Raw genomic sequence first — 22,944 nt, forward strand, 5'->3', positions numbered from 1 at the left:
CATCAGCCTCCCATCCCGCTCGTGTGTTCACGCCTTGGTCCACTTGTGTTGTGGGTAAGCGACCGACAGTACAGAGTGAGCACCTACATCCAGTGGTTTATGCTGCATGTGTCCACACCCGGCTGGCCTGGGTTCAGCCAAAGCTGGGAGCCTGGGACTCAATCTGAGCCTCCTCACGGGCGGCCGAGACTCGGCTATTTGAGAATTCACTGTCGCTTCCCAGGGTTTGTGTAGCTGGAAGTGAGTCAGCAGCTGGAGTTGAGACTCCAGCCTAGACCCTTCCAGGTGGGATGAGGGCGTTGGGGCCACTAGGCTAGATACTAGCTTTAAAGCAAGAGGTAATTTCTCAGATTAGGAGAGGCAGAAACCCAGTATCAGGCAGCCAGGAGTCTTGTGGCATCAGCCCGTGGCAAATGGCAGAGTGGTGACAAGGCCAGGGCCTCCCTCCCTCACAGTGACCCGCTCTGGTTGCCTCTCCGTGCTGAAGACTTTAGGGGACACACATAAAGGATGAGGTGCTTGTGTAGCCAGGGCGTTGTCTGGTTGTGACTGGCACAGGGCATTCGACCTTCACTTTCAGAATGGGTTTTCGGCTTTGCTCGAGATGTGCCGCTGTTGGGGTTGTCACTGTCAGACGGCCCACAGCCGGCCTTTCCTCCCGAGGGATCAGACTGGGAAGGTCTTGAGAGTGCTGCAGAAAGGTGGTGGAAACCAGGACTGAAAGTATGTTTATTTTTGTGTCAAAACATTTTTCAAATCCTTACACAGAAGAGATCTTCAAGAGATTCCTGGGGAAATGCATCTTAGGAATGCGTGTTTCAAAATGTTTTGAAACAAACCTAAGCTTGTCTTTGAATTCCGTTCTCCACGAGCTTTTGGCAGCACCCTCGTTCTCTCACGATGTGAAAGCATGTAGCATTTGCTGCTGCTTACAGAAATGTGTGAATAGGCTGCCGGGGAGGTGAGTGCTGACTTGTGCCAGTTCTGTAGCCGAGGAATCTGAAACCTAGACGACCTCTCTCTGCTCCAAGTCTCGGGCTAGTCTCAGCGCTGGGGGGCCCTGGTGCCCTGCCCACCGCCTCCCTGGACCTGTGGCTCTGGTATGCTGCGTATGCGTTCTTCCCAGCTGGTGTCCCAGGCCCAGGGCCAACGCCCGCTTGCTGGCAGGGCACCCTCCTCGGGTGGGGAATGGCATGCTGCGGTAGTGCGGGGAGGGCTGAACCTGGTCGTGCCGGCGTGGAGGCTGATTTCCTTGTTTTCCTTTGGCAGATCCTCAGCCCTGGTTCAGAGATGATGGGCTTGGGCAGTGGGCGTCGCAGCATGAAGTCGCCGCCCCTGTTGCTGGCCGCCCTGGTGGCCTGTGTCATTGTCCTCGGCTTCAACTATTGGATTGCCAGCTCCCGCAGCGTGGATCTCCAGGTGCGTGTGTGTGCCTCTCTCTGTCTGTCAACACCCGAGTTCTGGTTCTGCCACACACTCTGCATTTGGGCCTGGTGGAGGGAACTCTGCTGTGTCCATTTTGGGTTTTGTTGCCCTCAAGAGCTTTCTCTGTTTTTCCCATGAGTGAACAGTTTTGCATCAAGCCTTTTTGGGGCAGTCCGTGGCCATAACCACATCATGGTAATGTTAAGGTTCTTTGGAGGGATAGACCCATCAAGCATGTATATGAAGTGATACTGGAGGTTTGTTAGGGGGATTGGCTCAGACTCTAACAGCACCTAAGAAGTCCCAGGGTGGGCTGTCTGCAGGCTGGAGGCCCTGGAGTGCCAACAGCGTGTCTGTCCTCTGAGTCCTGGGTGTGGGGAATGGTGGGGGTGGGAGAGGGGCTGCCAGAGGAAGCCATGGGTGTGACTCACCGCTTGAGGCTGAGAGCCTGAGGGTCTGGGCTAAGTCCTGGAGTCTCAAGGCCAGGTTCCCTGGAGCCACGACGTCCTAGTTCTCGGAGTTGAGAGCTCACCTGTGTCCTCAGTCACACCTGGCCCCACCCACTGCAGTGTAGCCCAGCCCTGCCCAGCGCAGTCCAGTCCTGCCCTTCCCACTATGGCCACGGACCTGGGGGTCCCTCACACACACACCCCAGGCTCTGCTTCCCTGAGTCTCTCTGGGTGTTCCTTGATCTAGCTAGGTTGTCACCTAAAATTCATCAGCCCAGTTCAGCAGTCCTCAGGAGTGTGTGTGGATGACAGGCATTAGACAAGTGTTTTCAGGCATACCAATCTGTCATCCTCTCTAACATATGTGTGTGTGTTGCTGTTCAGGTGTGCTGCCCGATAATGGCCATCGTGTGTATGTGTGTGTGTGTGTGTGTGTGATGTGTGTTGCTCAACAGGCATGCTGTCCAATAATGACCAATGCTCCTAAGCCCTCTTCTCCATGGGACTTAGGCCTTTGCTCCCTCGTGCCAACCCCCCCGACCCCCCATCTTTGGCCTGCCCAGTTCAGTACCAGCAAAGAATCCTCAGTCATCCCCTGCCACATGCCACCAGCCACCTGCTCAGGTTCCTCGTCCTCCACCCTGTCCGAGACCCCATCTTGCCTGCCCATAGCAAGGATCTCACTAGGCCTGCCGAACAGGAGCCCCTGTCTGCATGTCTCCTCTTGGTCCTTCGCTCCTGGCTGTGGATGCACAGCTGTCTTTGCTGTGTTCAGGGTGAGCTCAGTTTCTGTTCTCTAGTGTTGCCCTGAATGAAGTCTTCCTTACCATTATTACAACTAGTATCAGAATATGTCTATGTATGTATTTATGTATGTTTTTTTTTTAAATTGGTTCTGTTTATTTGAAAAAGCTACAGGGAGAGAAAAAGCTCCTTCACCCACTGGTTCACTTCTCAAATGGTTCCGACAGCCGAGGCTGAGCCAGACTGGGTCTCCCATGAATTGTGTGTGTAGCAGAGACCGTGTTGGGCTGCCTTCCCCTGGCACACTGGCAGGGAGCTGGATAGAAGGTGAAGCAGCCAGGATTCAAGCCAGCGCTCCACTCTGGGGCACTGGTGTTGCAAGGTGTCACAAGTGGCGGCTTCATCTGCTGCTTCACAACCCCCAACCCCGGAATCCTTTTTCTGAAGCAGCACTTCTGCTGGTCACCACCCCAAACTGGGCGGAAGCATTGCTGTAGGACCTCCAAACTGGGTCCCCTCACCCAGCCAGTGTGCAGAAAGCCAGCCACTGACATCAGAGTAGTGGAAGAAAGGGGATTGAATGCAAAGCACAGAGCAAGGAGCCAGGCAACTGCCGCTTAATTGCTGGGCTCCCTGAGGAGTTAGGGGTGAAGGTTCTTACAGATTGCAACTGCTGAGAGGTGTGAGATCAGGTCATGTCCAAGGGTCCCGTTGGCCAGTTATGCTCGTGACCTTCCTTTGGTCAGTGATGCCATAGTCTTTAGGGAATTTATGGTGGCCAAGTGGGCGCCAGGTGGTCTAGGGGTTATATGTAAGAGGCAGCTACATTCTGCCAGGACTTGGAATTCCTCTAAACAAACCTCATGGAGACTACTGGCCATTAAGATTCTTATCTATTAGAAAAATGGATAACTTCTAGTCTGCTGATTCAAACTCCATAGGGCCAGCTTAAGGATCACCACCTTAGTCATTGAATTCCTTTTGACAGAGGACAGGCAGGGACACCTTGGGCTAAGGGAGACAAGGGGTTGGACCTGCTTCTACGTTATGGGGCTTTGATTTCAGCACTTCATTTTTTAATTTGTTTTTATGAAGTCAGATTCACAGAAACAAGAGTCAAAGATCTTCCATCTGCTGTTTCACTCCCCAAGTGGCAGCAACATTCAGAGCTGAGCCAATCCGAAGCCAGGAAGCAGGATCCTTTTCTGGGTCTCCCATGCAGGTGTAGGGTCCCAAGGCTTTTGGGTCATCCTTGACTGCAGGGAGCTGGGTGGGAAATGGAACAGTCGGGACACATAGGATCCCAGCGCATGCAAGGCAAGGACTTTAGCCATTAGCCTACTGCACCAGGCTCAGTTTCAGCACTTTACACAAAGCACTGCCTTTTGTACACAAACTGTGTAGTTGGCATTAGCCTTTATTCATTTGATAGGTAGGCAGCTGGCACGCACAGAAGTTGTGAGCACTGCCGTGGCTCTGAGGCTTGGCTCTTCCGCCTGAGATGCCATTAGCACCCTGTGTTCTCGGCAGCCTGTGTTCTTGGCGTTGGGAATGGAGAGTGACACCTGTTTTCACCAAGTTTGCCTGGTGAAGGAGTCAAGTTCCTTGTCATCACGAGAGAGTGTTGGAGCAGCAGCTCAAGCCAGGCAGTACACGTGGCATTCTGTGCACATTTCTCCTTGAAGCTTTGCCAAGCCACGGAAAGGGCGTGGTGCTGCTTCCTTTCTACAGTGAAGACACAACAGGCTCAAGGGTGTTTTTCTGCTAGAGAAGCGTGTTGTAGCTCCTGACTTGGCATGTGGCACTTTGGAAACAGGCGGAGTGGGTCACGCAAGGCAAGCATCCGTGGGGGGAGCCCAGGTGTTTGCCCCAGGGCTCATGTGGCATGTGCCTTCATGCTGTGCTGTCCTTGCAGACGCGGATCCTGGAGCTGGAAGGCAGGGTGCGCAGAGCAGCCGCAGAGCGAGGCGCCGTGGAGCTGAAGAAGAACGAGTTCCAGGGGGAGCTGGAGAAGCAGCGGGGGCAGCTGGACAAGATCCAGTCGAGCCACAACTTCCAGCTGGAGAGCATCAGCAAGATGTGCCAGGATGAAAAGGCAAGGCCCCTGCCCTTCCACACTCCGTGGTGCATCCCGGGGGTGGCAGCTGACCTGGCTGCACCTGTCTCTCTGCCCCAGTGTGGGCCTGGCTCCCCGGTGAGGCTTGTGACCACACCCTGTGCCGTGGCAGTTATGTGAGAGAGATGTAAACGCACAAAAGTGGCACTGGATCTGATCGACAAGAAGGTTGGGTGGGCTGCATGAGCTGGGGTCAGCTTCTGTGCCGTCCTTACCCGTCAGTCCACCATGACCCTTTCCCATGATGCATCTGTGTCCACCCAGGACCGGGCAGGAGGAGAGGACACTGTGCTGTGTGACACACTCCATGTGGAGGCCTGACAACAAACACCACCCCATTTGTCAGTGCAGTGAGGGCACCACTCTGTCCTTCATAAAAGGGCCTGGCACCCGCGGGAGCTGCGCAGCTGCCTGTTGGGCTCCTGGATTCTGTGTGTCCCTGTGCTCTCCTCAGATGCAGCTCGGCCTCCTGCGCGGACCTGTGAATGTACATTCACTTTCTCTGAACTAAATCCTGCTCTGATTGGTGCACTGCATTTAATTTTTAAATGTTTGTCTTAATCAGGCTAAATTTTATTTTCTTGAGATTTATATATTTGAAAGGCAGAGTTACAGAGAGAAAGGGAGAGATGGAGAGAGACACGTTTTAAAAAAATGCTTATTTTGATGCTTTTTACATGATTAGGGAGATAAGGGCCATGGGCTACAGGAAGGTGGCTGAGACCATTATTTCCATTCTCTTTTTTTCCTTCCTGTATCTGAGGGAAGAGGGAAGGTAAGAGGAGAAACCACACTCAGCCTCCCAACCGCCTCTGCACCCTAGGATGGACAGTCACCTGACAGCACCCCAGGTCCCCGCTGTGGGGCATGCTCCGAGGGTCCTGCTCGAGAGGTTGTGATAGCTCAGCAGTTCTGAATCACTGCTGATCTTGCCACTCCAGGCATGATGGAAGGAGAGAGACACTTTTTACCAGTTGAGTCACTCCCAGATGGCTACAACAGCCAGGGCTGATGTACGATGTTCAAGAACCAGGAGCTTCAGTAGGTCGCCAGGGCCCAGATACTTGGCCTATCTTCCTCTGCTTTTCAGACTGTTGGCAGGGGCTGCACTGGACAGGGAACAACCAGGTCACAAAACCATGCCCATATAGGGTTCTGGCATTACAGGTGGTAGTTTTACTTATGAATCCTGCAATGCTTTAAAATTCTAATCTCTGTATGGGTAAGAACTTGGAGTAAAAACTGAGATGCTTAGGCACTTAAAAAATTCATTCCCTTGGTGGCTTCCCTTCTACACACACACACACACACACACACACACACACACACACACACACACACACCACACACACACACCACACACACACACCACACACACACACACACACACACACCACACACACACACCACACACACAACACACACACACACCACACACACCACATACACACACACACACCGCATACACACCACATACACACACACACACACACACACACGTTAACTACCAGCTCTGGGCTGGGCCTGTGCTAGGTGCCGGTCTCTCAGAGGGAGTAGCATTTGTGTCTTCATGGAGAAGAGGAGGTGCAAACTTCAGCATGATTCCAGCAGTATAGAGACCTCGAGAGAGATGGCTTTTTTTTTCCCTTTTTAATTTGAGAGCCACGAGAGAGAGGAAGGAAGAGAGAAATACCACAGCCCACAGAGATCCTATGTATTTGCTTCCTCTCCAAGTGCCTCAGGTGACTGGGGATGGGCCAGGCCAAAACTGGTGCTGGGAACTCAGCTCAGGTCTCCTGTGTGGGTGGCTCGGACCCAGGTTCTCAAGTCATCAGCTGCTTCCTCCCAGGACAGGCATGAGCTGGAGCTAGGAGCTGAAGCTGGGACTCAGACCTGGAGCTGTGACACAAGGTTGAGATATGTCAACCAGCATCTTAACCGCTAGGTCACATAACCCGCCCAGGGGTATTGACTTTTATTTTATTTTTAAAAGATGATTTATTTATTAATTTATTTTGGAAAGGCAGATTTATAGAGAGAAGGAGAGATGGACAGAAAGATGTTCTGTGTGCTGGTTCCCTCCCCAAGTGGTCACAATGGCTGGAGCTGAGCCGATCCAAAGCCAGGGTTCCCACACGGGTGCAGGGTCCCAAGGCTTTGAGCTGTTTTCTGCTTTCCCAGGCCACAAGCAGGGAGCTGGATGGGAAGTGGAGCTGCCGGGACACAAACTGGCACCATATGGGATCTCAGTACTGTTCTTATAAGGTGGAAAATTAACCAGTTGACACATCATGTTGGGTCTAATATTGATGAATAAGGTTTTGCTGCTCATTAAAATATTTGAGCCTTGCATGTCTTTCTCTGAGGCACGTGTGACTTGACCTTTCTGTTTGCTGGGCTGTATAATGGTGTGAGCCGCTGCTGTGTTCAAGTGCAGCAGACTCCTGGCCGCCCACTGCCTGGAAGGGTGTGGCCTGTTCTGATGCTCGCACCTCCGTCTGTGTGATGCTTTATCCTGGTCTCTCAGATGTGGGTGTTTCAGGGTGAACCGGTGTCTGGCATTTCACTTAGAAATAAGTCATTTCTAGGCAGGGCTTCAGACTTTCCTAACTGTAAACGCAAGAAGCATTGTTCTTCACGTGTGGAATCCTCTACGCAGTTCGCGAACTCATACCTCTTCCTTGCGTGTTTTTCTCATCTTGGTGTTGTTGCGGTAACATCGGTCTTTATTTGTTCACTGGGGGTTGCTGCTTGTGCTCACCAGGTCCCCTTTGACTGAAAGCCACAGGTCCTGGCTCTTTTGTCCCAGGGCAGGCACACAGCGTCTCTTCAGAAATTGCAGTTGTTTGGAAAGAAGTGGAGCTTACTGTCAAAGAATTGAGTTTGCAGGAAATTCCATTTTGGACTTGCAGGATGTACAGATGTTCCTGGCCTGCAGATGCTCACGGTCCGGAAGGAGATTGGCAGTGGGGGTTGTTGGGGGCGGGCAGAGGGCATCCTGGGGAGAACAGCTGGGTGGCCTGCCAACTGGCACTGAGTGGGCATGGGGGGGAAGGACATCAAGCTGGTTTAGTGTCTTCCAGGTGCTCTAAGTTTCTCCTGTGTACAGGAAACGAGAAAGACTGCTGTGTGTCCCTTTCTGCCTGTCCCCCACCTCCATGTGTCCTTCTAAAGCTTACCTCACGATTTCTGAGAAAGAATTGTCTGTTACCCCAAGCCTCGGGCTGCTATATGGTTTTACGCCCTACTGAGATGGTAGTGCAGGTGTGTGTGTGTGTGTTGTTTGCCTGTTTTGTTTTTCTTGCTTTTTAGCACTCTGGTCTACCAGATACTTTTTTCAAGGCTTCCTGTATTTATTTGAAAGGCGGGGAGGCAGTGGGGATAGGAGGAGACAGGTTTTCATATAGTGTCTCAGCCCTCTTCCCCAAGTGGCCAGCATAGCCAGAGCTGGACAAGAAGCTAGCAGCTTCAGTTGGATCTCCCACACAGGTTTCAAGGACCTACATGGATCTCCCAAGTGGCTCTTGACTGCTAAGCCAGACAACTGCCCCAGAATATATATGTGTGCATATAAATTGTAACACGTGTATTACAAAAGATGAAACACGCACTGTTCCAGAGCTTTTTGTCTCCTTAAATACTTGAGACGGGCTACTTAGGAGGGCCGGAAGCCTACCTTAGTTCATGTTTCTGTGGGCTTACCGTGACACAGGGCGTGGCTGGCCACACAACGCCGGAAGCCGAGCACGGCTGGACCCAGCTCTGCTCTGCGAAGGACCTTCCACGGGGACACGGCTCTAACGACTCATGGCCTCGCCCTTGACTCACCTTCCGAGCACAGCTGCCAGATGGGTCTCCACCCTTTTAGTGCCATTTGTTTATGACTTTGAGGCTTAAACGTCTATGAATTGGGGAGCAAAGTCCTGTTCTCGGAGCACAGTGCCGCAGTGAAGGGGCCGGGAGGCTGCCCGCTGCCGTCAGGTGCCTTGTACAAGTGCGTTCATTCTCAGCGCTGTTGCCGTCAGGCTGGGTGGTCCACCCATCCTCCAGGGAAGGATTTAAAAAGTAAAGGGTTGGGATTTAAAATCATTTGTTTAAACACAATTCAGTCAATTTGTTACAAGTAATAGAGTTATGCCTTGTTTTTCAAAGACAGCTGTCGCTGTCCTGTGGCGACACTAAAATGACGAGGAATCTTGAGGGCCTGGAACTGCTACCGTGGCTGGCGCGCGCGCGCGCGCGCACACACACACGAACAAGAAAGGAGAGATGAACGAAAAAGAAGGGTTTATTGCCGAAAACGGGCTGCTTACATACAGTTCTCCACCAGTCACTTCTCCCCGTGGGTCCACTGGGCGCTACCTGATAGGCCGGTAGTCTATTCCTGTGACTTCCTGTTTACCTGCTGGTGGGACAAATCCCAGCTTCTCCCCAGCTGTGTCTTGGTGATGTAGACAGTGATCGCAGGAAGTCCGCAGGCACGCAGAAAGAGCGCAGGGCAGGACCCCTCCGAGGGTGGTATTTAAGGCAGGAATCTGGGCCTGGTAAGGTAGCATAGTGGTTAAAAGTCCTCACATTGAATGCGCCGGGATCCCATATGGGCGCTGGTTCTAATCCCGGCAGCCCCACTTCCCATCCAGCTCCCTGCCTGTGGCCTGGGAAAGCAGTTGAGGACGGCCCAAAGCTTTGGGACCCTGCACCCATGTGGGAGACCAGGAAGAAGTTCCTGGATCCTGGCTTCAGATCCGCATAGCATCGGCCGTTGCGGTCACTTGGGGAGTGAATCATTGGACAGAAGAACATCTTCTCTGTCTCTCTTCCTCTCGGTATATCTGCTTCCCCAGTAAAAATAATAATAAAAAAACAGACAGGAATCTGCAGACATTGAGACCCTCTGCATGTCTGTCTCGGTCTGTTCTTCCCCTCCTGCGGCTACAGCCTCTATTATGGATTTTAACGATTCACCTTCTGATTTCCGGCTTCAGCCTTGTACCATGCATGGCCGATACCAATACGCCCCTTTCCAGGTTTATTATTTTTTAAAAGGTTAATTTATTTTTAATTGGAAAGGCAGATTTACAGAGAAACAAGGAGAGACAGAAAGATCTTCCATCTGCTGTCTCATTCCCTAAGTGGATGTAATGACCGGAGCTGAGCCGATCTGAAGCCAGGAGCCAGGAGCTTCTTCCAGGTCCCCCACATGGGTGCAGGTCCTAAGGCTTTGGGCTATCCTCTACTGCTTTCCCAGACTGCAAGCAGGGACCTGGAAGGAAATGCAGCATCTGGGACATGAACCGGCACCCATATGGGATCCGACGTGTTCAAAGCGAGCATTTAGCCACTAGGCTATAGCACCGGGCCCTTTGTCCAGGTTTCTAATGTCCATGTGGAGTTCAGCTGTCCTCCTCTGACTGATGTGTTGGAGGTGTGTGTTGACCTGGGCTCCTCCTTTCCCCTCTTCCCCCACTGTGCATGCCCCCACCCCTGCTGATGGATAGGATTGCAAGTGGTGTCTAGTTACTCTCTGCTCAGGAAATTTCCTTGGGCATGCTGCACCTCATTCCTTGGAACCCGCTGTGGCTCCTCCTACAGTTTGGAGCGCTTTGGTGAGCTGTGCATAATGATGGGGGTGGGTTATGGTTCATACATTTAAAAGAACATTAATGTGATTCCTCATGGTAGGCATTGTTTTGTCAAACTATTGTAGGAGTTATTTCAAATTCTTCCTATGTGTATTTGAGACCACATGCACAAGTTCCCACCTTCTGGTTCAGTCCCCAGATGGCCGCACTGGAGCTGGAAGTCGGGAGCTCAGCCTCCTGGTTCGTGGACTAGGAGGAGCTTAGGCCGTCACTGCAGCCTCCCGGCATCTGTGTGGGAAGCTGAAATCGCCAGCCAGAGCTGGGATGGGGAGCAGGTGCCGTGGTGTGCAATGCAGGTTTCCTAGCAGGTCACTTATACGGCAGGCCAGATCCTCCTTCCCAGCGTAACAGTCTCTATGTTCAAAAGTAAACAAATACATAGGACACATGCTGGTATTGAGTCACAGAATAAAATTTCCTGGTGGATGAAGGGTCAGAGACTTTGAAATACGTAAGGGTAAAGGTAGGGCTTGAATTGCTGGGTTGTAAGTGGTGAGTGCATTGGTCCTGTTAGCTCCCAGGGACGCCTGCCCTCGGCTGTCACTCTACTGCTTGCTGCCCTGCAGACCACCAGCCTCTGCGTGCAGCTGTTTTTGTTTTTAATTTGTTCTGTCAATTACATACGTGATCATTTAGCTCTTCTGGGTCTGAGCTTGGTGTTAGGAGCAGTCCAGGCAAGTCAGTGGAGTTCTCAGTCTCGCAGTACTTAACGGAGCAACGAGCCCGTGCCCTCGTCAGTTTGTACTGTGTCGGAGGAAGGGGCGTATCCTTCAGGTGCTTAGAGAACAATTTTAAACAGAAACAGGTTTTGTGTAGAAGGTCAGTGTTAGCTCCAGTCATCGTAGTCTTTTTAAAAATGTTTTGCATCTCAGAGGCTAAGGAGGGCTTCAGAGAGGGTTGAGGGATGGCACTTCTGTGGGTGATGCCATGTGGAGGGTAAGACAGGCTCCAGGTAGCTGGCTGGAAAGGCCACCAGGAGGCAGAAGTTTGGGGACAGTGTCCTCGCTGGCCCTCCCTGACACTGCTGCCCATGAGGTGGAGTTCACGGCCACGGCTGGCCCTTGGCTGCAGGAAGAACCGTGGCCTGGGGCCTTGCCTCATTGGTTGGTTCAGTGATGGTGGGGACAGATAGCCTTGCCAACCCCCCATCACTGCTGCCCACGTGGTGGAGTTCACGGCCACGGCTGGCCCTTTGCTGGAGGGAGAGCCCTGGCACGAGGCCTTGCCTTATTAGTTCAGTGATGGTTTGACTCAGACCTTGCCCACTGGCCCTTCGATGGGAGAGTTTAACATCCCTTGTCTGGAATGCTGGGAATCAGAAATGTCTCTGATTTCAGTTTTTGGAGGTTTTGGAATATTTGTATAGATCTTACTTGGTAGAACAGCTCTAATTCAAAAATCTGAAATTCAAAACTGTCTTCAGAATATGGAATTGTTTCCAGCATGAGGCTGGTGGTGCTGAGATGTTTTCAGGTTTTGGAGTGTTTTGAGTTTTCCGAGTTTTGGATTAAGGCTGCCTCTGAAGGTTGTAGACTGTTCCCATGAGGCTTCAGCTGGCTGGGGCGTGAGCGCCGTTCTCCCGTTCTCCTGTTCTGCCACCGTGAGCAGTTACTGCAGTACATGTGGTTAGCATGGGTTAATGCGTAAATACAGTTTTGCAAGTCCATGTGTATTTATATAAGTCAGTGGAAACTTGTACAGTCACTTCCTGTGCTGTTTATAGGAGGCAGTAGTAAGCTTTGGAAAGGAAAAAGATTGTATGTGAAGTATTGTTCGGAAGTTGTCCTTTCCTTAGTAGAATATTGTTATTGCAGATAATTGTAAAAATACAAAAAAGACAAATCGCCTGAATTCTGTCACTTAGAATTAGCCAATGAGAACATTGCACTCATTAAAACAACTTTTTTGTTTGTTTAGAGAGAACCGTTGATTCACTCGCGAGGTGTCTGTGTGACTATGGCATGGCCAGGCCAGAGCCAGGAATGCAACTCTGGTCTCGTAATCTCAAATTAAGTCCAGAATGCCAGGACTTGAACTATCAGCTCATCCCAGTGTGTGTGTTGGCTGGAAGCTGGAATACAGGAGAGGAACCAGCACTTCACCTAGCATACATACTGCCACCTTTTTTTTTTTTTCTTAAGTAAAAATACTGGTGCCGACATTACAACATCCCATATGGGCATTGATTGAAGACCTGGCTGCTTCTGATCCACCTCCATGCTGATAGCTGAGGAAGCACCAGAAAATGGCCCAGGTGTTTGGTTCCCTATACCCATGTGGGAGGCCTGGGTGAGCCTCCAGCCTCCTGCTTTTAGCCTGGCACAGCCTTGGTATCGTGGCCATTTGGGGGAGTGAACCATTAGATGGAAGATCAATTTTGTCTCTCTGATAAGTAACTGTGCCATAAATGTACAATACAAGTTTTTCTTTTTTTTTAAATTTATTTTTATTGCAAAGTCAGATACACAGAGAGGAGAGAGAGAGGATGATTCACTCCCAAAATAGTGACCACAATGGCTGGTGCCAAGCCAATCTGAAGCCAGGAGCCAGGAACCTCCTCCAGGTCTCCTACATGGGTGCAGGGTCCCAAGGATTTGGGCCGTCCTCAACTGCTTTCCCAGACACAAGCAGGGAGCTGGATGGGAAGTGGAGCTGCCAGGATTAGAACCCGTGACCATATGGGATCCCGGCTCTTCCAAGGCAAGGACTTTAGCTGCTAGGCCATGCCACCGGGCCCAAAGGACCTTAGCCCGCTAAGCTACTGTGCTGGGCCCAGTACAAGTTTAAAATGAAATGTGTTTGAACTAGTTTTTGTACATGACTTTGAAAAACAAACCAGAAGTTCTTGGCTTACTATATGTTCTGACCTCAGTTAAGGCAGCCACCTCAAAGAAAGCTGGGAGTATACTGACCGGAGGGTCCATTGTGTGTGTCTGTAGAGGGGAGCCTTGCAACCAGACTGGCCAAAGTGACTGATTTTGGATGTAAAAAGCTGCTTTGGTTCAGGGAAACAGACTTGCTTGATGTCCCAGGGGTCTTCCAAAAATTTGTAGTAGGAAATGCGTGTTAGGAAAAATAGAGGGGTTCAGATTATTTATTGCACAAACTTGACATTTTCCATGAACTTTGACGCTCTTTGTGCATATCAGGGCACACTACGTAGTGGTGTAAACCCCGATAAGCAGCATGTGCACCGTCTTAGAGGGTGCAGGGAACATGTTTCTACCCCACACTGCATCACTCAGGCTGCTCGAGGCTGGGTTAGGGTCGTGTGTGGTTCCTTCACTTGTGGGGCTGGCAGGCGGTGCTGCTGCCACCTGAGACTTAGACCAGCGCCAGTACCGCAACACTCACAGTTGCTTTTCTGCTGTCTGCGTGCATGCATAGCTTCTGTACAGCTGTGGGGCAGAGGTGGGGGGGCTGCTGCTTTTCTAGGGCGGCTATAGCCAACCTCTGCACACCAGGTGCCTTCAGCCTGGTGGATAAGACGCTGGTTGGATACCTCAGTTCCGTACCAGAGTGCCTGCATTCCAGTCCTGGCTGCTCTCTCAGTGCCAGCGTCCTGCTTGTGCATACACTGGGAGGCGGCAGGTGATGGCTCGCGTGCTGGGGTCCCTGCCACCTATGTGGGTGAACTGCACTGAGTTCCCAGCCCAACATGACTGTTGTGGGTATTTGGGCAGTGAATTTGATGTCTTCTCCAACTTATTTCTTTGCAGCTGTGCATCCACTGTAGCATGTATACTGTCACTCATTTGTTAGAACATGTAAATGAATGTGGCAGCAGTACCATGAAAATTGCTGGAGTCTCATTTCCTTTGTGATGGAAATATGGTGCCTGATTGGAGGCAACTGGTTAACAGAGACCTCGGAAAGGAAGAGGTCAGGCGGTCACCCTGCACCTGGCAGCTGTCTTTTACTAGAGGCTCTCGGGGCAGGGGTGGGGATCAGGAGCAGGGAGGTCTGTGAGGTCTTTTACAGTGCCCCCAGGCTTCCCATGGGGGGGGGAGGCTGCACCCCATCACCTCCCTCAACCCCCTCCTTGTGACACTGGTAGCCTCAAGCATGGCAGGTGGTTTCAGTGAGCTCTCAGCTACCTGCTTGGCACAGAAGTTTGGGTCACGAAGAGGCATTGAGAAGCATAGGGGAGGTGAGTGGTATAAGAACGTCCTGTGTGCTCTCCTCCATGAACCATGGCTTGGCGGAGGCGGGAGAGCCCACAGTGCAGGGCCTGTGTCCGTGCGTGGTCTTGGCTCGCAGAGCTGTCCTTGGTACTGCTCCTGAAGGGTCCCAGGCCTGCATACACACGAACACCTTGCGAGTCTGGAGACTCAGTCCAAGGGGCTGGGGTCCCTCCGGGCCCTCCCTTGTCACAAGCTGCAGGACCCTGTCTTCTCACAGAGTTCTCGGGTCACTCCAGTTCCTGCTGTCCAGGCCAGCTGCAGTGCATTTTCTTCTGGAGGGCTGATTTTTCCAGACCATCTCAAATCCTGTGCCTGCCAGAGGAACCCCGGGTTGTAGAGCAGTGTCTGCTGGCTGCCCTTGAGTCTCTGTGTGTGTTGTCCTCCTATTTGGCATTTGTCCTGCGCGCTCCCAGTAGCTGAGGCCCTAGCTTATGTCCATCACCTCTCCAGGTCAGTGCAGACGGGGAGGCCACCTTGCTGTCTCCGCAGGAAGGCTTTCATGAAGGTCCTTGGCTGCCTGTGGGCTCTTGGGAAGGGTCAGTCGTGGCAAGGCCAGCTCCAGGAGCACCTGCTTGGGACTGGCTGTTTCTACAGGGCAGGGGCTGCAGTGGCAGTGCCATGGGGAGCGGTCCCTGCCTGGTCTGTTCCATACCTCCCACCGCCCTTGCTGCTCAGCATTCATGTGTGCGGTGAGGATGTCGGATTGGAATCTTCATCCACATCACAGGGAGTTTGGAGGTTAGATTGCAGCCCTGGTACCCTCACTGTTCAGGAAGGAACCAGGGGCCTGCCTGGGCCAGGGGTCATACTCGTGTGCTACCTGTACCCCTTCCAGGATGTGGGGTGCATCTGCAGCTGCTCAGTGGGGTGTGGGAGGAGGTGTGGGGAGTCCCTGAGTCCATGCAGGGCGACTCAAAGCAGAATTTGGTGTTGGGAGCACACAGGCCATTGAAGGGTCTCTAGGAGCTCCGTCTTAGTTGGAAGGCAGGAGAGCCGTCACCGGCTTCACTGTGCTCGGGTGTGGGGTAGGAGAGGCAGGCCAAGGCTCTGCTGGGGGAATGTCTGAGGCAGGTGCAGGGCTGGGGGGAGGCGAAATTGGCGGTTGGCCCTTGACCAGAAGCAGAGAGTGATTAATTACTGAGTCTGGGGGTAAGTATCAGAGCCAGCCTGGGAGAGTGTGGGTAGACCTGAGTGGCAGATGGCGAAGGAGAGGTGACCACGCACGGTGAAGCAGGTCAGGCAGTGTGGTGGAGACACGCCTCCCACACGGGAGTGTTTCTATGAAGGCTTCAGGCTTACTAGATCACAGGTTCTCGGGTTTGCTGACCGTATCTATCCTCCCCCCAGACAACTCTGTAATGAAACAGTCATTCATTTTATTCACTTCCTTTGGAAAAATCGGAAAGTCTGTGGGAGAAACAGCAGACAGACATGCAGCATCTGGGCCCATGACCTTCACTGCAGACGGAGGACTGGGAAGGTGGCGTCACCATGCTGGCGCTTGACCCCCACCCTCCACTTGGTCCTTAGCTCCCACTCGGGGTGAGGGAAGTAGGAGGGGGTCCGTGGTGGGTCAGTGGTGAGACACTTGGCATCAGGAGCACACGCAGGCAAGCCTGTGCAGGCAGACATGAGTGGGCCTTCAGACGCCCGGTGAGTGAATCACGTGGAAGCGAGAAGCATCTCTTGTGCTGCACCACAGTGGGTGTGAGGTGGCCCCTGGGCATGGTGGCAGCTGTCCGAAGGGAGTGCCTGTTTGCTGTGCATCTCCTGTGCCTGCAGGTGATCTTGCTCTGGGGCTGGGCTTCTGGAACCTTTGAGAAAGATGCTTCCCTGTCTGCATGCTGTAGAAGGGGTGGCTTTCACTTCAACCTTGGTTGGTGTGGCTGGCTGTTCCCCTTCACCCAGGGGTCATTGGAGTTGGCTCTGTTGCTCCTCTGGAGGGAAACATATCCACCCTGGCAGGGCCGTCAGTGTCTGTGGCCCGCTGGAGTGAGCCTCTGTACCCATTAAACAATCGCCCTGTCCCTTCCTTTGCCCCGCAGCCACCACTATGCTTCCTCATTATGAGTGACTGCTCTGGGTGTCTGATGTGGAGCCACCTGTGTTGCACCAGAGTGTGTGTTTTTTTTTTTTTAAAGATTTATTTATTTTTGGGCCCGGCAGCGTGGCCTAGCGGCTGAAGTCCTTGCCTTGAACGTGCCAGGATCCCATATGGGCGCTGGTTCTAATCCCAGCAGCTTTACTTCCCATCCTGCTTGTGGCCTGGGAAAGCAGTCCAGGACGGCCCAAAGCTTTGGGACCCTGCACCTGTGTGGGAGACCAGGAAGAAGTTCCTGGATCCTGACTTTGGATCAGCATAGCATCGGCTGTTGTGCTCACTTGGAGAGTGAATCATCGGACGGAAGATCTTCCTCTCTCTCTCTCTTCCTCTCTGTATATCTGACTTTCCAATAAATAAATAAACCTTTAAAAAAAATTTTTATTGGAAAGGCAGATACACAGAGAGGAGGAGAGACAAGAAGATATTCTGTCCGAAGGTTCATTCCCTAAGTGGCCACAACGGCTGGAGCTGAGCCAGTCCGAAGCCAGGAGTCCAGAGCTCTTCCGGTTCTCCCACGAGGGTGCAGGGTCCCAAGGCTTTGGGCCATCCTCGACTGCTTTCCCAGGCCACAGGCAGGGAGCTGGATGGGAAGTGGGGTCGCTGGGATTAGAACCGGCACCCATATGGGATCCCAGGCGTGCAAGGCGAGGACCTTAACCACTACACTATCGCGCCGGGCCCACCAGAGTGTATTTTACTTAGCACCGTGCATGCAGAAGGCTGCTCCCCTAACAGGCCTTCCTTCCCTCCCACTTACTCTGGGTGACACATGCATATGTCCCCCTGTGTTCTGCTGTTAGCTGGATCTCAGGGATCATAGCCCAGCTTGGTGATTTCTTCTGCTTTCTGCTGTCCTGGAGCTGTTCCTCATAGGGTTTGTGTAACCTCTAAGAACAGGATCTTCACTTGGGATTTAAAGCATAGGCCTAGGGGTAGACTGTGTGCTATGGTTATGAGTGCCACCAGCCACACTGGAGTGCCTGGGTTGGCATCCCAGCTCCGGTGCTGATGGTAGATCCCTGAGAGGCAGCAGTGACGGCTCGGGTCCTTGGATTCCTGCTGCCCACGTGGACCCAGCCTGACTTGGGCTTCTGCCTTCAGCCTGGCCCAGCCTCTACCAGAAGGCTGTGTGGGGAGTGAACCAGTGGATGGAAGGTTGCAGTCTCTGGCTCTGTGCTTCTCAAAGAAATACAATTATGATATATTTTAATGTCAAAGCTCTCAGCTTCCCGCCTCCTGAACAATTGTTTTGCATGTTGGCGCTCTGAACGTTACTGTGCCATGTGAGTCTTGACTGTTGCTTGTACCACCTGCATCTCATTATGCCCTCATGGCACACGGTGGGCCTGGGGCATGGGTATGCACTTTCACAGGGGCAGTTCCTTGCCCCACATGCTTGTCCCATTGTGCCCACCTGTGCTGTGCTGCTGCCTGGGTCTCTACCAGGGCATAGCTCTGCTTTCCCAGTGGCTCTGTCTTCCCACGTCTGCTCAGAGTTGAGTGTGAAATGCCTGCGTCCCTTATGTCAGCAAAGTTCATGCACCCCAGCTCACAAGGAAATGACATCTGCCTGGGTGGCACTTGCTTTGTGCAGAGCTGCTGGGTGCCTAGAGGCATTTGGGACAGTTGAGGCTGAGAGGGATGCCATGGACTCATGTGATAGAGGGTGGGGATGTGCAGACCTTGTCTGGGCCTTCATGCCCCTGGGTGCTGCTTGGCATCCACAGAGACATGGAGAATGTCCTTGGAAGAAAATGATTTGGCTGTGCAGAGGCAGGAGAAAGGTGATCATTTTCCTTCCTGTCGTGAGCGTCGCAGCTAGCACCCCTAAAACACAGACGGGCTGACAGGAGGTGGGATGGCAGGTTAAGCCTGAGCTTGCGTGCCACATCAGAGGAGCTCTAGTTCAACAACCACCAGCTCCAGTGCAGTTCCCTGCACATGCCGGGAGGTCAGTGGGAGGAGATCCGGGCACTTGGCTCTTCAACCTGGAGAGAACCAAATGGAATTCCTGCTTCCTGGCCGTGGCCTGGCCCAGGTCTGACTGTCCAGTCGCTTTGGGAGTGAACCATTGGATGGAAGACAAGTTGTCTGTCTTCCTCTCTATCTTCTCCCTTCTCTTCTGTATTTTTCTGTTTCTTTTTTAAATAAATAAGTAAATATTAGAACTACAACTGGAGAGAGCATGACATTTTCTGATGATTTTTTTTATGACTCAGGAGCTTTCACATTAAAAACTCAAAGGTCCAAGGTAAACCATCTATTTTTCAAAAAAATAGTTTTAAAAATTTGACTAGTCATCCCTTTTGAGACACAGATTATGTAGAGAGCGAATGAGCAACAGGGAGTTCACATCCTTGGCTCACTTCCAGAAGCTTCGAATAGCAGGTATTGGACCAGGCTGCAGTCAGGGGCGCAGACTCAGGCCAAGTCTTCTGTGTGGCTACCTGGGACCCAAGCACTTGCACCATCACTGCTGCTTCTAGGGGCATGCATTGGGAGAAGAGTCAGGAGCTGGAGTGGGCGTCGAAGCTGTGGGTTTCTTAACCTCCCTCCGAGTTACCACACGAAAAGCATCAGTGACACAGTCAGACCACATCCAGCCCCCACTCAGGAAGGCCATAAACCGTCTTCCTGGCCAGCTCTGATCCCAGTTGCCACATGAGGGAAGGTGGGAGGGCGGGCTTTGGGAAAAAGGGGCCGAGGGGCCTATGACTCACCTTGGGGGCCAGCAGGGGAGGGAGCCAGTGGCAGGAGGCAGGCTGAAAGTGGCTTCCAAGGACTTCATTTTGACGTACTGGTGTTTGCATCCCCAACAGGTGACAAAACTGGGATGGGACTTCTGTGGTCCTGAGGACTGCAGATATAGGTACTGCTGGTGCTTAGAAGGTGGCCCTTCACCTCTGCAGGGACGGAGACAGCACAGAACATCCCCCCACGAGATGCCTGTCTATTCCTTAGATGAAGCCCTGGGGCCAGGGAGTTTGAGTGCTGTGTGTCCCCAGCAAGGAGCTTGGAGTCCTGACTACAGAACATTGCTCCCAGCCACTTTTCTTTCCTTGACATCCCTTTGTATCTCATTCACGGATCTCTCAGTGCCCTTTGTCCCACTGCATACAGTGAGCTGATAATAGAATGCTGTAATTTTCATAGTGAAGTTATAAATGAGAAGTACCATGTAGTTGCTACCTGCTTGTGGTACCTACGTTGCACTGCCCTCAGAAAACAAGCGTATGTATTTGCCAGTTGAAATCAATCTTGAAGTTCAGATGTTTTGTTTTTTTTTTTTTTTTTAAAGATTGAGCTCTTTTTAAAAGGCAGAGTCACACAGAGTGGGAAAGAGGGAGATCTTCCATCTACTGGTTCATTCTCCAAGTGGCTGCAACAGCCAGAGCTGAGCTCATGAGGAGCCACGAGCTTCTTCCAGGTCTCCCACGTGGGTGCAGGGTCCCAAGGCTTTGGGCTGTCCTTGACTGCTTTCCCAGGCCACAAGCAGGGATCTGGGTGGGAAGTGGAGCAGCTGGAATATGAACCACCGCCCATACGGGATCCTCATGGTTACAAGGCAAGGATTTAGCCACTAGACTATCACACTAGGACCCCATTATCTTGAGTTTTCTGGGGTTTCTTCCTTCCATCCTTGATGACTATTCCCATGTGTAAGCACCCCACCTGTACTCCCCTGCCTCACCCCAAGCCCATGGGCTGAGGAACAGAGAAAGGCAGCTGCACCAAGAGCCCTTCTCCAAGGTGATCACAGAATCCCTTTTCCTTGTCCCCTCTGCTACCCTGAAACTTAGTTAGCATTTGGCCTCTGGTGGAGGAGAGGCTCCCTGGGCTCCCAGCGTGGGAGTGCAGTTGATGCTTGAGTCCTGGCCCAGAAGCTGGGAGAGAATGGAGGATTCTTCCTTGGGTCACAGCCTAGTGGCAGAACCTTCCAGCAGGCATGGCTGCAGACACCTGCTGTGCAGGCCACCCGTCCCCTCTGCCAGTCTCTGTGCCTTGCTGAGGTCAAGTCACCAGGGTGCAGGAGTCTCATGTGCTTTTGTCTTTTCTACAGGCCGCGTTAGTGAATAACATCACCTCGGGCGAGAAGGTCATCCGAGTCCTCCAAGGTAAGTCCCTGACCTTCTCCTCCAGGCACCTGCTGTTCTCCCTGGGTGGAATGGCTTTCCAGGCGACTCAGCCCTCAAAACGATGCTTTATTCTTCCTGACCCAGCTGCTCATCCATCAGTGATCTTCCTTACAGGAATGTCACTGAACACATGGCAAGCTGTAAATACACACAAGCCTTCAGACCCTCCCATATGAGTATGTTAAGAAACACAGGGTGGGCATCCCAAATCTGAAAACCCAAAATACGAAATGCTCCAAAAGGAATTTTTTGGGCACTGCCTTGGCAGCCGTAACAGAAAATACCACATCCAATCTAATGTGACAGATTGCAGTCAAAATGCACAAGATTATTAAAAGTGTTCTAGGTGTAGGTAAGTGATAAATGCATTCCATGTGTAGACTTGGGTCCTGAAGTATCTTGTTATTTTGTGCAAGTGTTGTGAAACACTTCAGGTAAAAGGGGTCCCCAGTCTGTGTGTGCATATGGTGCATATGTAGGATCTGCTCTGCTTGGGTCACTCTTGGATCTTTATTAGACATGTGAAACCAGGCAGCCCAGTGTCATTCTGTTTCCTTGCTGTGTCTATGCAGATGGGTAGCTGAGAGCCAGAGGTGAGCCAACCCAGCTGACAGGGAGGCTGCCAGCCCCGGGTGACTGATGGCTCAGTTACTGGACAACCTGCTTGGTTGGGACAGGGCAGGCATCTCTGTCTCCTTGCACCTGTGCAGAAACTACCATCTAGGCCCAGCCGTGGTTTACGTGCACCTGTGCCGTTCTGCCTGCCTCACCCCAGGAAGACTCTGACCTGCTTTCTGATCTTGTCAGTTACATTATGTTTTTAAAGCTTTCGTCTTTATTTTTAAGTTAATTATTTTACAGGCAGAAAGCACAAACTCTCATCTGAGGATTTATTGCCCAACTGCCGTATGGCTCGGGGTTGGGCTGAGGTCAAAGCTGGGAACAGGGGACTCAGTCCAGGTCTGCAGGGAAGGCAGCCACCCGGTTACCTGAGATGCCATGTGCTGCTTTATTAGCAGGAAGCTGTCAGCCTGAGGTGGTTGTCAGACCCAGTCACTCGCATCTGGAATGCAGGTTTTTCAACTATGGGACCACAGATGCCCCTACTTCTCGTTTTTAGTAGTCCTCAGGGGTCTTCAAAAATTCATTAAAAATGTATGTATGTCATGAAAAAACAGTGAATCTCAGGTTTTTTTTTTTTACACCAAAAATAAGTTTATTTTACCCTGTTTTCCCATGAATTGTCTGAAGTGCCCCCTGTGTATCCATGAGTGTATGGAGTAAGTTCTGTATGTTCTGTCTTGCCTGGCTTTTCTCAGCACGATGATTTTGAGATTCATCTGTGTTGCATGGTCGCCAGTAGTTAATTGCCTGTCTTTGTTGAGTGATACCCCATTGTCCATGCTCTGTTTATGGAATCATTTTCTTTACGGTTCAGTTTATTGAAGTATAATTTATATGCAGTGAAGTATTGTAATTTATATGCAATGAGGTATGCTCTTTGCAGTGTACGCATCAGTGAATTTTGACCAATGGCTAATCCATGGTTACTGGCAGCAGACAGCAGGTGCCCGCTGCTGCAGGGTGCTGTCCACTCCATCTGTCCCTCCCCACCTAGGCACCCCCTGTCTGAGGTCTCTGCTGTGGTTTTGTCTTCTCATGGATGCCATGCAGGTGCTTTGAGCTTGGCCCACGTGGCAGTGTCAGGATTTCCTGAACTCCCTGGGTTCTGCTTCATTCTGTTTCCACCCCTTTCCCCCCACCCGAAGAGTCTTGTAGTCCCGGGTAGGGAAGGCAGTAGCTGGGGCACAGCAGCATCTGCCCAGGGCAGTGTCGGACCCCTGGGTGCCAACATCCCACCACCCTCATCCTAGCCCTTCCTCGTAGCTGCTCCTCTCTGGAGAGCTTTGCTGAGCCAAGTCCTTGGGCCAGCATGGATGGGCCCGAGGATTTCCTCACAGGAAGCCATCATCCCTCTGATCAATGGCTGGTTGAGAAGCCAGACACAGGGCCTGGGGAATTCTTGGGGCTCTGAACAAGTGGCCGGAAGTGGCTGTTGTGTCCTGGAGCCCAGCGGCTGACCCTGGGCAGGGTGTCTGGCAGGTGTGGCTGGTCATTGGGCCAGAAGTCAAGATCCATGTTTT

General features: G+C 52.0%; 1 protein-coding gene across 2 annotated transcripts in view; it reads left to right on the plus strand.

Annotated features, from left to right (window-relative positions):
• Positions 1-22,944, plus strand: part of GOLM1 (golgi membrane protein 1) — a 53,225-nt gene that overhangs the window by 11,701 nt on the left and 18,580 nt on the right. For both annotated transcript variants that reach the window (XM_040963408.1, XM_040963409.1), the window contains exons 2-4: positions 1,270-1,419; positions 4,534-4,713; positions 20,725-20,779. In XM_040963408.1, coding sequence (XP_040819342.1) covers positions 1,291-1,419; positions 4,534-4,713; positions 20,725-20,779 — 364 coding nt within the window. In that variant the 5' untranslated portion in view covers positions 1,270-1,290. The remainder of the gene's footprint in view (positions 1-1,269; positions 1,420-4,533; positions 4,714-20,724; positions 20,780-22,944) is intronic.

This window comes from Ochotona curzoniae, unplaced genomic scaffold, assembly GCF_017591425.1.
Source record: "Ochotona curzoniae isolate NIBS_2020 unplaced genomic scaffold, NIBS_Ocur_1.0 scaffold_3208, whole genome shotgun sequence".
Classification (NCBI taxonomy): domain Eukaryota; kingdom Metazoa; phylum Chordata; class Mammalia; order Lagomorpha; family Ochotonidae; genus Ochotona; species Ochotona curzoniae.